Below are 14,583 nucleotides of genomic sequence, written 5' to 3'. Positions count from 1 at the left end.
CCTAAAAATGTCCTTAAAATATTCTGTGTTTTGTGAACTTTCTCTCTGGTCTTGTCCAGCTGTTATTAGATGAAATGTGCTACATATTTTATATCTTCATTGTATTATTTACATAATATTTAGGGTGAGCCAGGACTAGGTCTTCCAGGACCAAAGGGACTGTCTGGAGCACCAGGTCCTTCTGGGTTTCCTGGAGAAAAAGGAAGTACAGGGCCAGCAGGTATCCCTGGAGAACAAGGTCTTCCTGGGATTCCAGGCCACTCAGGAGCTAAAGGTAATATACATGACATGTTGCTGTCAGTGACCTATATAAAGGAATGTAAGTCTGTGTCCTAGTCGTTTAATGAAAGAATTAGGATGTATTAGGATAAAATGTTTTGTTATTGAAGACTGGTAATTCAGTTGTCAGGGAGGGAGTGTGTTGATCTATAACACGTAGTTGCACCATTTTCACCAACATCTTTTAGCCATATGTAAGTGAAATATGAGTTTTTACTTATAGCCTTAAGAAGTAGAGCTTTATAACTCTCAACTCTGATGATAAAGAGTGACTGGCTTAGCTTTTTTGCTGAAAGTATTCTTCTTTGCTATACATTGAAATGTATTACATATTAACCACAATGTATTTTTTCCTGGGAAGGTGATACTGGTCCTGCTGGAACACCTGGCTTACGAGGTAATCCTGGTGTACCAGGGTTCGGTCCACAAGGAGAACCAGGGCTTCAAGGGCTACCAGGATCCGCCGGAGCTCCAGGTAATACTTTCAAATAGTATTCAATTGTATAATATTATATAATATTTAAAGATCAGATATCATGCGGAAAATTACACACACTAGCTAGGTGAAAAAGTGGTTGTAGCAGCTTCTCTTCAAGAGAAATGATTGTTGTGAAATATATATGGAAATTGTTGAAGTTCCTTCCCATGAAAAGTAGTTGTTCATTTGCATATTGTCACTATGGTAATGGTTTTAAATGGGGCTCTATAGCGATACAGTTTTGATGAGTCCCAATGTGTGTGAAACAGACTGTCTGTAAGTACTACGCTAGCACTACATGAACTAAAGGGTTAGTGTAACTTACATCTGATAGAATTGCTTCTATTTGATCCAGTTTGCATGTATCTGAAAGTGCTAGCAGAAAAGAGAGACCTGAAATAGGTCTCCTATTTATTGACAGTTATTGACCTTTTGTCAATGTCACCATTCACACTGACGACATTGTAAACCTGTCTGCATAATGGTAGTGACGGTATTTAGCCTGCTGACATTTTCATATCAGCAGGATTGGTGCCGACACTGGCTCAATCACAATTACGTACCCTACCCATTGGGGTTTGGGTGTTAGGGACAGTAGTTGTGAATGCAAACAGAGTGTCTTTATTTAGAACACCGGTCACACAGGTAATAAATAGGTGCAGTCAATGGTTAACAGTATGCATAGCCCATTGAGACAGCAGGTACCAGGTATATCTTGGAAATTGCAGCAGGAAAGTCTGGTGTTCAGGTATACAGATGAAATTCAGGTACAAGGAGACTGAATACCAGGTTAGTCAAGAGGCACAAGGTACTGGATGCTTGAAATACAGATACAGGTGTCAGGATTACCAGGATAGCTGGGAAACTGGGGCAGGAAAGACTGGTGTCCAGGTATACAGATGAAGTGCAGGCACATGGAGACTGAATATCAGGTTAGTCAGGAGGCATAAGGCACTGGATGGTTGAAATGCAGATAGAGGTGTCAGGATTTCCAAATTAGCTGGGAAGCTGGGGCAAGAAAGACTGGTGTCCAGGTATACAGATAAAATGCAGGCACAAGAAGACACTTGATATCAAGCACAAATGGTCAACTGCAGATTCAGGTTACCAGGTTTAGCAAATGACAGGTGGCATCGGATGATCCACGGGAGAATCAAGCAAAGGAGGCTCAAACTAGCCAGGGGTCAGAAGCCGGAAGATCCACATTAGTACCAGGGAGTAATTAGAGCAAAGGGAAAAGGGAAACGACAAACAAAACCGGAGTCTAGGTCACAAGAGGAGGTATAAAACATAGGGATAAAGCAGGAGTCAAATGTCAAGGAGAAGTCAGGATCCAAACAGGAGTTTCACAGAGATACCAGCAGCTGCAGGAGACAAATGAACTAGCAAAGGCTTGTTGAACAAGGCACAGGTGATCCTGATCCTGATCCTGATAAGGTGATGAGGGCTTAATTCCTTGCATGTAAAGAGAAACTGTCCAGGTAAAACAGCAGCACCTGTGGTTGCACAGATGAACTGCAGGCCTAATTCAAAATAAGGACAGAGTCCTAACATTGGGTTAGTAGAGGTGATGAGAGGGTGCTTAAAAATATTAGTGGCAACAACATTATCAAATATAGGAGTCTACCAGACAAAATTGAGGAAATAGAACTAATTGCACTGAAAGAAGATTATGATAAAACTGGAGTGTGGTTGGATGCGACTCATTAGTGGGTAGTGAATATGAAATGTTATAGGAAGAATGTAGGAAAGTAGATGTAAAATCTTGTTTAAAGCCAATCTTGCTGGAAGATATTTCCGAGGAAGATAAAAGTACAGAGGCCTAATACATGGCATCAAAGACACTAATTAGGTACTATTTAGAATTTGTTAGAAGTCACAAAGCATAGTATATGCAAATAGAAAAGACTGCAAAAGAAAGTCCAGAACATAGATTGATATTACTACTCATACAAAAATTGGGATACTGAAATAAATTTCTGGGTTTCTGTTTCTACCAGAACAAGTAGATTTTATCAACTGCAAAAGGCAAATTAATTTTACATTTGGTAGAAGAACCAGTAATATTAAGTAATATTGGACTTATACACTGATCAGCCACAACATTAAAACCACTGACACGTGAAGTGAATAACATTGAGTATCTTGTTACAATTACAACTGTCAAGGGGTGGGATATATTAGGCAGCAAGTGAACAGTCAATTCTTGTGGTTGATATGTTGGAAGCAGAAAAAATGATCAAGCGTAAGGATCTGAGCGACTTTGACAAGGGCCAAATTGTGATGGCTAGACCACTGGGTCAGAGCATCTCCAAAATGGCAGGTCTTGTGGGGTGTATCCGGTATGCAGTGGTCAGCATCTGTCAAAAGTAGTCCAAGGAATGACAACCAGTGAACAGGAAACAGGGTCATGGGTGCCCAAGGCTCATTGGTGCTCGTAGGGAGCGAAGGCTAGCCTATCTAAGCTTATCTCAGAAAATAGCTACTGTAGTACACATTGCTGAAAAAGTTAATGCTGGCTATGATAGAAAGGTGTCAGCACACACAGTGCATCTCAACTTGCTGCGTATGGGGCTGCATAGCCAGACTGGTCAGAATGCCCATGCTGAAACTTGTCCACCCCAGAAAGCACCTTAAAGGGTCACGTATGCACCAAAACTGGACCATGGAGCAATCAAAGTGGCCTTGTCTGATGTATCATATTTTCTTTTACATCATGTGGACAGGCGAGTGCATGTGTGTTGTTTACCTGGGGAAGAGATGGCACCAGTATGCACTATGGGAAGAAGGCAAGCTGGCAGAGGCAGTGTGATGCTCTAGGCAATGTTCTGCTGGGAAACATTCGGTTCTGGCATTCATGTGGTTGTTACTTTTCCATGTGCCATCTACCTAAACATTGTTGCAGACCAAGTACACCCCTTCGTGGATAATGCTCCCTGACACAATGCAAAAAAGTTCAGGAATGGTTTTAGGAGCATGACAAAGAGTTCAAGTTGTTGCCTTGGTCTCCAAATTCCCCAGATCTCAATTCGATCGAGCATCTGTAGGATGTACTGGAAAAACAGGACTGAGCCATGGAGGCCCCACCTCACAACTTACAGGACTTTAAGGATCTGCTGCTAATGTCTTGGTGCCAGATACCACAGAACACCTTCAGAGGTCTTGTGGAGTCCATGCCTGGACAGGTCAGAGCTGTTCTGGCAGCACAAAGGGGACCTACACAATATTAGACAGGTGGTTTTAATGTTGCAGCTGCTTAGTGTAAGTTTAACATACAGTAAATGAACATTTAGAAAATCATGAACATAATATGGTAAATTTTGATTTCTGTTTTAAAAAAGCATTAAGTGAGCATGTTGCAAAAACCATGCATTTTATAAGGGCCAAATGTCAACATAAAGCTGGTTGACTGGGCTGCTGTTCTTTCACAATATGCATCATTTTAAAAATGTGTTAAGTAAATATTGTTTTAGAAGAAACCAATGTGACTAAATAAGAAATTATTAGCTATGATACAGGAAGAGAGCATTTCATTTTGTAAAAATAAAAGGTTCATAGAGCTCATTACTTAAATGGGAAAAGGTGTATGTGTGTCATTCCTTATACAAACTCCCTCAAATATTTGTATGCGAGCTGTAGTCACTTTAAAAGACTTTTAAGAGTTATATGAATCAAGTTTTTCCACAGGATGACACTTGTTTTGTCTTAGGTGTAATAATGCCATTGAGTATTCATATTCTTCTAGACAATCCCACTGTTACACCAACCCCAAAACCCTCTGTTTTTTCTTGCCTGTGGTTTATGAAAAAACAATAAATATTGTTATTATAAAAAGCTATATTGTAGTTTTAAGCTCCTATATGGTAAAAACCAATAATATTTACATATGTATCAAGAAAACGTACCTTTTTAAAACAAATAAAACAAATAAATTAACTTTCTTTCCTTACCCCTCATAACTTGCTGCCTAGACAGCTGCCAAAGGTTGCATCATGATAGACAAACCGCTTATAAGGAATGTAAGAAAATGGGTCAGAGACAAATCAGGTTTACAAAGACAGAATTGGAAATTATTAGCTATAGAAAGTAAATCTAACTCCAAAAAGTTTTTCAGTTATATAAATAGCAAAAAATAAAAAGGAGATAAGGCTGGGTTATTAAAAGATTAAATAGGGAAATGATTGGAGGAAATAAAGAGAAAAATATGTTCTTTTCATCTGTGGGCCCCACTTATGAAGTGTAAAAAGGTTGAGGCACCACTTGGGGGTGCTAGAGTGCGTTTAGATTTCCACCAAAGTACATTGGTTTACATAGCAAGATTGTGTCTTTGTGGAGAAGTTTGCACAGGGAATGATAGGAGTTGGACACAGTGAGAACATTCCTTGTGAATTAAAGTGTAGACGAGATGCCATTGTGCGGAGCGATATTATTGAAATGAGATAAAGGGGTAATCGGTGCATATTTTTAAGTGTGTTCCTTGCATTCTGAATATGCACATCAACAGAGAAGCACATTTTTAGGTGTATTTTACCCCAAGTTAAGTAAAATATCTTATCCACAAAAGTGGTCTGGTGTCCCCCCTCACGCTCATGATTAATTTAAGACATAAATTAGACTAAATTGAGTCTTGTTCAAAATAAAGTTTTGGACTTTTGGATAGATTTTTCCACTTATCTGAATACCTTGTGGCACTTGTAGAGTGTGGAGGAGTCCCCCTAGTATGGTGTGTAAGCATGTTCCTTGATGTGCACTATCTTCGTGCATAGGTGGAAAACTAAAGTATGTTGCTCTATGCATTGAGTGCATGTCATAAATAAAGCCCTGTGTGACAGGATGGACCTCCTATGCCACCCTGTCCGTTGTTGCTGGGGACCGGCAGGACTTGCCTTGCCACTGTCTCCTTTTCTTTATCCCAAATGCACCCTTTAGCCCCAATAGGAGGGGCTTTTACTGCTGCCACCACTAGGTTCCTTTACTGAAAACTAGAACCGCGTCCTAGATAGATAGCAGAATTTACAGCAAGCCATGATGACGCATAAAAGGTATAGCAATAAACAGGAAAGTATAAACTGAATACATTACATTACGCCAGCGCGTCTTGGGTCCAGGTCAATATTCAGCCTTATAGTCTGCAGTCAGGAAGAGAGAGCTTTAACACTGGCCCAGGGCTTGCTTATATGCAGTTTGAATTAACATAAACAGTGATAAAATCACAAATATACACAGATAACACTAAGAGAGGTCTTCATTGGTCCAGGGTTAACGATGTTCCAGTAGACTGCTGGTCATAGGTCAGTTCATTTGATCTCTTTTCAAAGAAGGGGGCAACTTACCTCAACTGTTGCCTACGTGTCTTCCTGCCGAATAACCAGTTTAAACTGAACCATAAACAAAGTACTTCTGAGTATTAATCTCATACCATTCATAACTTGCGATCATAATATGCGATCGCTTCCCTATTGACACAGGATTTCAGCTAGTAAAATATAGATTAATATGAGACAAAACTCCACATTTCTGTGGACCTGAACCATAATTACCTTTACTGTAGCATTATTTATGTAGAAATAATCTCTAATACATTTTACTAATAAACAAATATTAATTAATGTAGCCGACTTCATCCAATTCCAATTCGTCCAATTCATCCAATTATCCATTATTTAACTTCTACAATTCATAAATATATTTTACTGAAAATAAAGTAAAAAGAGAGGGTCAACATGTTTTTTTAAGGGGCTGGTTATACCAAACAAATGTGTTTAGTTTTTATTAGGAACTATATTGTAAATTGGATTTTGGCAATGCAGTGGATGTATTTTATTTGTATTTTAACAAAGCAAGGGATACAGTTCTACATAAGAAACATTGTAGGCGCTATATATAGTATATCTCTTATAGGATCCATATAACATAAAATAATATAGATATAAAATAATTTACTTAAATGTGTTCAATGTTGTTGAAGATCTTTATCTTCTATTTCTCCAATCAGAATGTGGTATAAAAAAAGAAAAAAATACAATAATAATGTAACACTTTTTTTTAAACAAATAGGAGCAGATTCAATTCCCTGCATTGTTCTAAATTCCTCACGCGTATTGTTATTGTTAGTAAACAAAACTGTACTAACGGTAATAATGTGCATCTATTACCGTAGTAATGGTAATAATGCGAGCCCCGCGCTGTGCGGGGAATTGAATATGCCGCATAATGTCTGAAATCCTTTAAATTTAATAACGTGACTTTTTCTGTTGTATTTCAACGAGCTCAGTGAAAACCAGCTACAAACGTGTTGACTCCCCTAGTGTTGGTAGACGTACTAGAAGTTTTGTTTAGCTTTTGCCTTTGGGATAATAGTCTTTTTAGTGACGTTTAAAAACTGCTTTCCACACGTGCTGCCCCCTAGTGTTGGAGAACTCAAGATTTTCTTTTATTACAGCTTTTGTGTAATGCTCTTTAATCATTGCAGATTTCTTTAATAGAATCCTTCTTTAAGGGTCAGATCCCCATTATTTCCTCATCATAGAGCAACCATATAACATATAGAAAAACAAAAAGCATCTGGAGTAATATAATTAAAAATTTTCAGACGTGTTTAATAATATGGTAAACACACTTACATTTAATTTAGACAATAAAAGCATTTTATAATAATGTGTGCTGATACCCCTACCAAAAATCTAAGTAAACAAACGCAGTGTATCACAGATCTTTTTAATTTTGCCCCGGGGTGATGAATACACTGGAAACATAGGCAAACCGATGGGGGGTTTCCTAGTGCCTGGAAACCCCCCTCCAAGCCTGGGGCACTGTATAATTGAGGTGGCTGGAACTTGCCCCCGCTTCACACAGGCTCTGCTTGAAAAGGGAGAGCTGCGTGCACCTAACAGTAGTCCACGCAGCATTGCCCATGTATATTATGGGGATGGGAAGAGTTGGAGAGCAGCCAAGCACTGTCTTAAATTATAACCACACCCCCATGCATGCTGGTCACGCCCACTGGCAGTGTGGTGTGAAAACCCCTCTCTACTAATCCTGCGTTTGCCCCTGGGAAATTACTGCTAATATTGGATGCTTTAGAAAACCAGTAGGATAACTTGTTAAACAAAAACACCCAGCTCTCTTCCACCAACGCATTTTGGCTAATACAAACGGCCTTTTTCAAGGTGGATGAGAGCTAAGTGCTTAGAAGCCATTTTTATAATACTGTAATCCAATCAGGAAACGAGTATACTTAGTAACGGAGCCTGCATGGGAGAGGCCCTACACAACCTTCTGTCTTTGCTTCTCGGTGTCCTAAGAAGGCAAGAAGCCATTGTTTCAATGAGGGAAGTCTCTTTCAAAAGTGTTGTTGCATGATTCTATTGTCTCCTGTCAGAAAAGAGAATGTAAAAAAGGATCACTGGCCTTCACATTATAGGTTTAATTATATTCCATACAGCTTTTTAACAGTAACCCAGTCCCATATTACCAGGTCAGAGGAGAATGGCTAGTCTGGTTCTAGCTGACAGTAAGGTGATAGTAACTCAAATAACCATGTGTTACAACAGTGAGTTCCACTCCTGTTGGCTAAGGTCATGACATATAGGCCACAGTGGGCACAGGCTCACCAAATCTGTACAGTTGAAGATTGGGAAAGCATCGCCTGGTCTGAAGAATCTCGATTTCTACTGTGACATGCAGATGGTAGGGTCAGAATTTGGCATAAACAACATGAATCTATGAATCCCTCTTTGAGCAACATTTAAATGCCAAAGCCTACCTGAGTATCGTTGCTGAACATGTGCATCGCTTTATGGCCACAGTCTATCCATCTACTTCCAGCAGGATAACGTGCCATGTCACAAAGCAGACAGTCAAGCTGGTACCACAATCATGACATTGAGCTTAGGGTACTCCAATGGCCTCCACAGTCACCAGATCCCCATCAAATAGAGTAGCTTTGGGATGTGGTGAGATTAGTGGCATGAATGTGTGACATTGATATATTACACGAAAGGCACTCACATTTGTTGATATCTCTCTGTGTCTACTGATCTTTTTAAACACTCCCTGGTAGCAGGCTGACTTCAATTTTTACATCATGGCTTTCACTGTTTCCATTCCTTTGTTCTGTTAATATGGAATAAGAATTCTGAAGCAATCTGCAACATTACCAGTGTGCTAGAGTGAGTCATACTGTTAATAAAAGAAATTTACAATTTGTTTGATTTCACCACTATCAAACAAATGGCATCAATACCACTTAGAAATAATTTGTTTGTGATAGGTCTCTGAATGTTTTATTCTATTTAATAAACATTTAATGTTCCTGTTTTCTGTAATTTATAGGCTCCATTGGACCAAAAGGAGATCGTGGTTTTCCTGGTTTTCCTGGAACAGATATGGCAGGACCAAAGGGAGATAAAGGGACATCAGGCTTGCCTGGAGTCATGGGCATGCCAGGGTCACCTGGGCAACCAGGTTCACAAGGAAAAGATGGGGATCCAGGAGCACAAGGTAAGCCGATGCATTGCACTGATGTTCAGCTACATTATCCTACTATGTAACAGGAAACACCTTTTTATGATATTGCTGCCTAGAACTTGTAACTCTGGGCAAAAATGTACCATGCTCTGCGGGCAATCTCTGATCATCTACTGTATTCATTTCACCAGCATGGATAACAAGGGAATGTCCAGGTAATGAGCACCATGTCTGAACACGATCCGAATGTTATTATTACCATGTTAGCATGGTTTTCATCCTGTACTTCAGCCCAGTGATGACTTAGTTCAGGACAATCTATTACTATCAATTATTAAGTAAAGTGTGAAAGCTGTCTGGAAGGGCATTTTATTATCATTATCCAATACCCATTACCCAAAAGTAGAAGTCCAATTTACTGCATATGCACCAGTTTACCTGGGGCCCCCAGCTGCTTCCTGCATTATTGTCAGATTTATATAATGTAGCCAGTTACACTTGTTTAAAATGTCTGCTGATATGTTATTACTGATAGGTGTCTCTTTTCTCAGATTAAATGTATTGTTTTAACTTAACTGATGTGTATCAGATTGCCTATCACTGAACTAGCCTGACGGTTTTGTATCAATGACGTTCATTGCATTAATGCATCTATTGATCTCTTCTGAAACTAGTGTAGGATTGGTATGCAGCAGCCTCCATATTTAGCCTAATATGGTTAAACCTCCCTTGTGAGAAGCCAGGACACCACCTCTTAATTTTCTGAGGAGACCCTGCTCACTAATTGTAACTATCTGCTAGTGGGTTAATTGGTGAAACATGAATATTAATTTGGTCACTGAGATGCACGTCCATGAAATATATACAGGAGGAAACTGCACTCATTGTTTTATTTGGCCAAAGGGAAAAATAAAAATATTTATCATTTTGGTGCAATTATTTTGCCAAAATATTTTTTGATATTTAGCCAAGTAAATGCTTTCCCAGGATTTTCCAGAAGAGGTGGTTGGAGCAACTGGAAATTTGTTATTTAGAAGCAGTTGACATATTCCTTCCACAAGACATCAGTAACCAGTACCTGCTAACATAACACGTTCTCTGGAAATGCAGTTGTTGCCTTATTCTTGTAATTGCATCCAGCTGTAAAAATAATCCATGAAACTGATCCTATTGATCTGGACCAATGTTGTAATTAATCTCTATTTTAATCCCTGTAATCTATTATTTCTATAAATTAAAAAATGTGGTCATGCAATGTAGGAAACATATGTTCTGAATTTTTTTTCCCCATTGTATTTTAGGGCATAAAGGTGAAATGGGTTTTATGGGAATTCCAGGAGGCCCGGGCACACAAGGTACACCAGGAACACCAGGACCTCATGGGGAAAGAGGTAACCTAAATTTCTATGTTTACTGTCTAAGCACCTTGAAAATAATGGCTTCCAAATGTATCTGTCTGGGTCCTACATTCAATATGATTGCATTTACCATGTATTTTGGTAACACTTGAATAAAATATTGTGAAACCCCTCGGGAACCTGGTGTTGTAATGTGCGCACACTTACTTTGGGTATTCTGATGTTGCTTGGTACCCCACTTGCTGTCGCCCTTCTCTACTGCTCCCGCTATGGCATCCACCACCAGGTGGTGTCCTGAATACTCAAGGATTGAATCACAATTACAGTGGCTACCAGTGGTGGTGCAGTGTAAGTGCAGAAATATTGGGTGCCAGGCCATCTCAATTCAAAAACAGAATTAAATTTTATTACACTCCGCTTCCTCCAGCACGATAATTATCATGGTTGCGGACATATTTTCTCTAATAACTCCATCTCCTTCAGCACACACTTATCAGCAATAAAATAATCTTGGCAGTTCATGTGCCCGGTGTTGTAGGTACAGTTCTTACACAGCATCAGTTAGAGGTCATCATAAACACAGTTAGATGGTAGGCATGGTCCAAAGGTTCTTGCACTACTCTTTTGCACACCATCCCCTACATCCTTTATAACTTCAGCCACACTGACTTCATGCACCCCCTCGTTGTATGGGATACTTTCAATAGGGGCTCCTATCACGGCTGTATGGAATGTTTCCCCACTATCCAGGAACCTCCCTTCATCCCTCCACTGATGCTTATGTTTATGGAACACTTCCAGATTATTTTATTCCGGTATTACACATCCCATTTGTCAGGGATTCCTCCATTATAGACTTGTAGTCTCTCAAGATCACACAGCACTCCCCTGACTGCAAGGTCCAACCGTACTGCTGTACATGGAACTCTCTCTCCTGTTAGGTGCACCTAAATCAGTCTCACTTGGCATCTGGCCATGAACCCTCTCCCAGGATGCTGACACTCTTAGTGACTATATCCAGGGGCTCTCTCCCCCTTTTCCTCACACAAATGCTCCTTTGTGGAAGCTGTCACACACTCGCCTCTATCCAGGGTCTTTGCATGTCACTCATGCATGCCTCTCTTCTCCTGGAAAGCTCTTATAAGCAATCCACTGCAAAGACAGCAGTAAAATAAAAGTTGGCATAAAAACAAAACAAAGCATGATATGAGTTTCAATTTTGTCAAAGAGATCCATTCTCAGCAACCAAAGGAAAAAAGAAAGTTGTGCCATAGTACAAATACAAATTTGCATGGTTATAGTAAACGTGTAGCAGGGTTGTTCACAATAATTCTCTGAACCAACTGACAGAGAGTGTACTCAGTTAATCGGCAGTGACTCTCGCACCAATACTGTGCTCACCGGGCTGTCTTTCATCCTATAAGCCACCTCCAGAACTATGGACGGGAACAGATTTTCACAGCCAGGCAAATATCTGAATAAAGAAGTCTTAGCACAAAACTTTCACCAATAGCGCTATAGCACATTTATAGAAAGGGTTAACAGAACTGTAAACTAGTGGTAAGGCTCCTCTCCCTCTCACTGTCAGCATGTCAGAGGCTCTGGTTCAATGTCACGCTGCTTTTAGATGGCAGGCATATCCCCAAGACCTGCATGGAACAAGGGCGAAGGAAGAACATTCTTGGTCCTCATAGTCTTTCAGTGTAGCCTTCGCTTCTTGATCAGTCCAGCAGGAGTTGTAACTCCTAGCCAGTTCTTATTTCCAGCTTCCATGATCTTCCCTGCTGAAATCTGCCAACCTATACTGGAAATACCCCCTTAGTCAATGTGCCACTTGTACATTTTAAATAAATAATGCAAGTTATGAATGAAACAGTAGATGGCAGTTGCAACAAAAATGTTACATTTCAACATGTACTTACGTACTCAGAGTTACCATAGCGTGTTGTATCACTGCATTGTAAAGGTTAATTAAGATTTAGGGCTAGATTTACTAAGCTGCGGGTTTGAAAAAGTGGGGATGTTGCCTATAGCAACCAATCAGATTCTAGCTTTCATTTATTTAGTGCTTTCTACAAAATGACAGCTAGAATCTGATTGGTTGCTATAGGCAACATCTCCACTTTTTCAAACCCGCAGCTTAGTAAAACTAGCCCTTAGTGTTCAACACTGCTCATGAAAAGAGATTGGGTCAGCACAGTCGCACAATGGTTAGTACTGCTGCCTCACAGCGCCGGGGTCATGGATTTAATTCCAACCAGTGCATTTGTGTGGAGCATGTATGATCTCCCCATGTTTTCCTGGGTTTGCTCCAAGTACTCTGGCTTCCTCCCATGCCAAAAAGACATACTGGTAGGGTAATTGGACTTTGACTACATTAACCCTAGTGTGTCTGTTGTGGGAAATATAGATTGTAAGCTCCACTGGGGTAGGGACTGAGGTGAATGTTTAAATATTCTCTGTAAAGCACTGTGCAATATGCAGACATTGTTTATTATAACAAGTAAGAATAGGTGCTTAACCCTGTATCTGTTATAGCGAGGAACAGAATAATATTACTGAGAGCTAAATCTCCTTTATCCCTACTTAATACATAATTTTTTACTATTAAAGCAAACAAAATTTAACAGAAAGTATGAAAGACTATGGACCTGAGTCATTAAGGACGGGAAAGCAAAAACAAATAGTAACTTTGCACCTGGGCAAAACCATGTTGCATTGCAGGGGGAGGTAAATTTAAAATGTGGGGACAGATTTATAGTTGGGGTAGGGCATGTCCTAGATCAACTTTAAATTTCAGTGTAAAAATAAAGCTAGCAAGTATTTTTGTGCTAGATGAAAAAACAGCCAGTATTTAAGTTATGTGCAAAACAATAACTAATTTGCACCCCTTGCACCCCAAAATGGTTTGTTCCGGAGAACATTTACTCCTTTTTTTTGCCTTACTTACTTTAATGACTCAGGCTCCATATGTATCCATTAGAATATAATAATATATCATTTTTAATCAAAATATAATAATAATATAAATATAAAAATGTTATGCTTCCAACAATTTTGTTACATGTTTTTCTGAAGTGCTGATTGATTTGCATTCATGACATCTTCATGTGTATTGTGGATGTTTCATTTACTTTGTTTGCATACAATGAATAAGATCATAAGTTAACTCAACTTTACAAATATATTTCAGGTGATCCAGGTCCTCCTGGGCTTCGCGGCGAGATAGGATTTCCAGGTTTTAAAGGTGACAAGGGAGAATCAGGTATACAGGGACTTCCAGGGATTATTCCACACATGGACAGCATGAAGGGTGACAAAGGAGATCAGGGCGAGACAGGTACTGACATTTGACTGCTATGTATTTTGAATGCTCTATATTTTAACCTATTGATATTTTATAAATGTATTTAACACAGTTTTATTCTGTTTTTAGGGGCAATTGGGATTGAAGGAGAAAAGGGGTCACGGGGTGATTTTGGAATCACTGGAGTAAGCGGAACAGATGGAGAGCCAGGAATGCCAGGGAAGCCAGGTAATAATGTTGTTTTTCTTACATACCTTTATATGTATTAATCATATGGTAAAATTAATTTAGTCGGCCTAAGGTCATATCTACTTATGACTAAAGGACATTGCTTATGCACTTACAGGACCAAAAGGAGAGAAGGGTGTTTCTGGATTGCCAGGATCTCCGGGAGTTCTTGGTGAAAAAGGATCAATTGGAGAAATGGGCTTGCCGGGTGAGCATTGCAATATATAGTATCTCTTAATATTATTTTACTTTATTTATATAGCGCTAACATACTAAGCAATGTTATATAGTAACACAATATTTTCATTCACATCAGTCTCTGCCCCAGTGCAGCTTACAAACTAATATCCTACTACATGCCCACACTAGGGTCAGTTTAGTTATAAGACAGAAAACCTACTTATACATTTTTGGAGTTTGGGAGGAAAACGGAACAGCCAAAGGATACCCACTCACATACAATG

At 39.4% G+C, this 14,583-nt stretch overlaps 1 protein-coding gene across 1 annotated transcript in view; it reads left to right on the top strand.

The window, feature by feature from the left end:
* Positions 1-14,583, top strand: part of COL4A1 (collagen type IV alpha 1 chain) — a 137,300-nt gene that overhangs the window by 102,969 nt on the left and 19,748 nt on the right. Inside the window, exons 30-36 of the mRNA XM_075200007.1 lie at positions 124-274; positions 641-754; positions 9,092-9,259; positions 10,528-10,617; positions 13,778-13,924; positions 14,021-14,119; positions 14,238-14,327. Coding sequence (XP_075056108.1) covers positions 124-274; positions 641-754; positions 9,092-9,259; positions 10,528-10,617; positions 13,778-13,924; positions 14,021-14,119; positions 14,238-14,327 — 859 coding nt within the window. The remainder of the gene's footprint in view (positions 1-123; positions 275-640; positions 755-9,091; positions 9,260-10,527; positions 10,618-13,777; positions 13,925-14,020; positions 14,120-14,237; positions 14,328-14,583) is intronic.

The sequence above is a fragment of the Mixophyes fleayi genome, chromosome 2 (genome assembly GCF_038048845.1).
Source record: "Mixophyes fleayi isolate aMixFle1 chromosome 2, aMixFle1.hap1, whole genome shotgun sequence".
In the NCBI taxonomy this organism is placed as follows: Eukaryota; Metazoa; Chordata; class Amphibia; order Anura; family Limnodynastidae; genus Mixophyes; species Mixophyes fleayi.
Note: the sequence above shows the minus strand (reverse complement) of the source record. Positions and strands in the feature narration are given on the sequence as shown.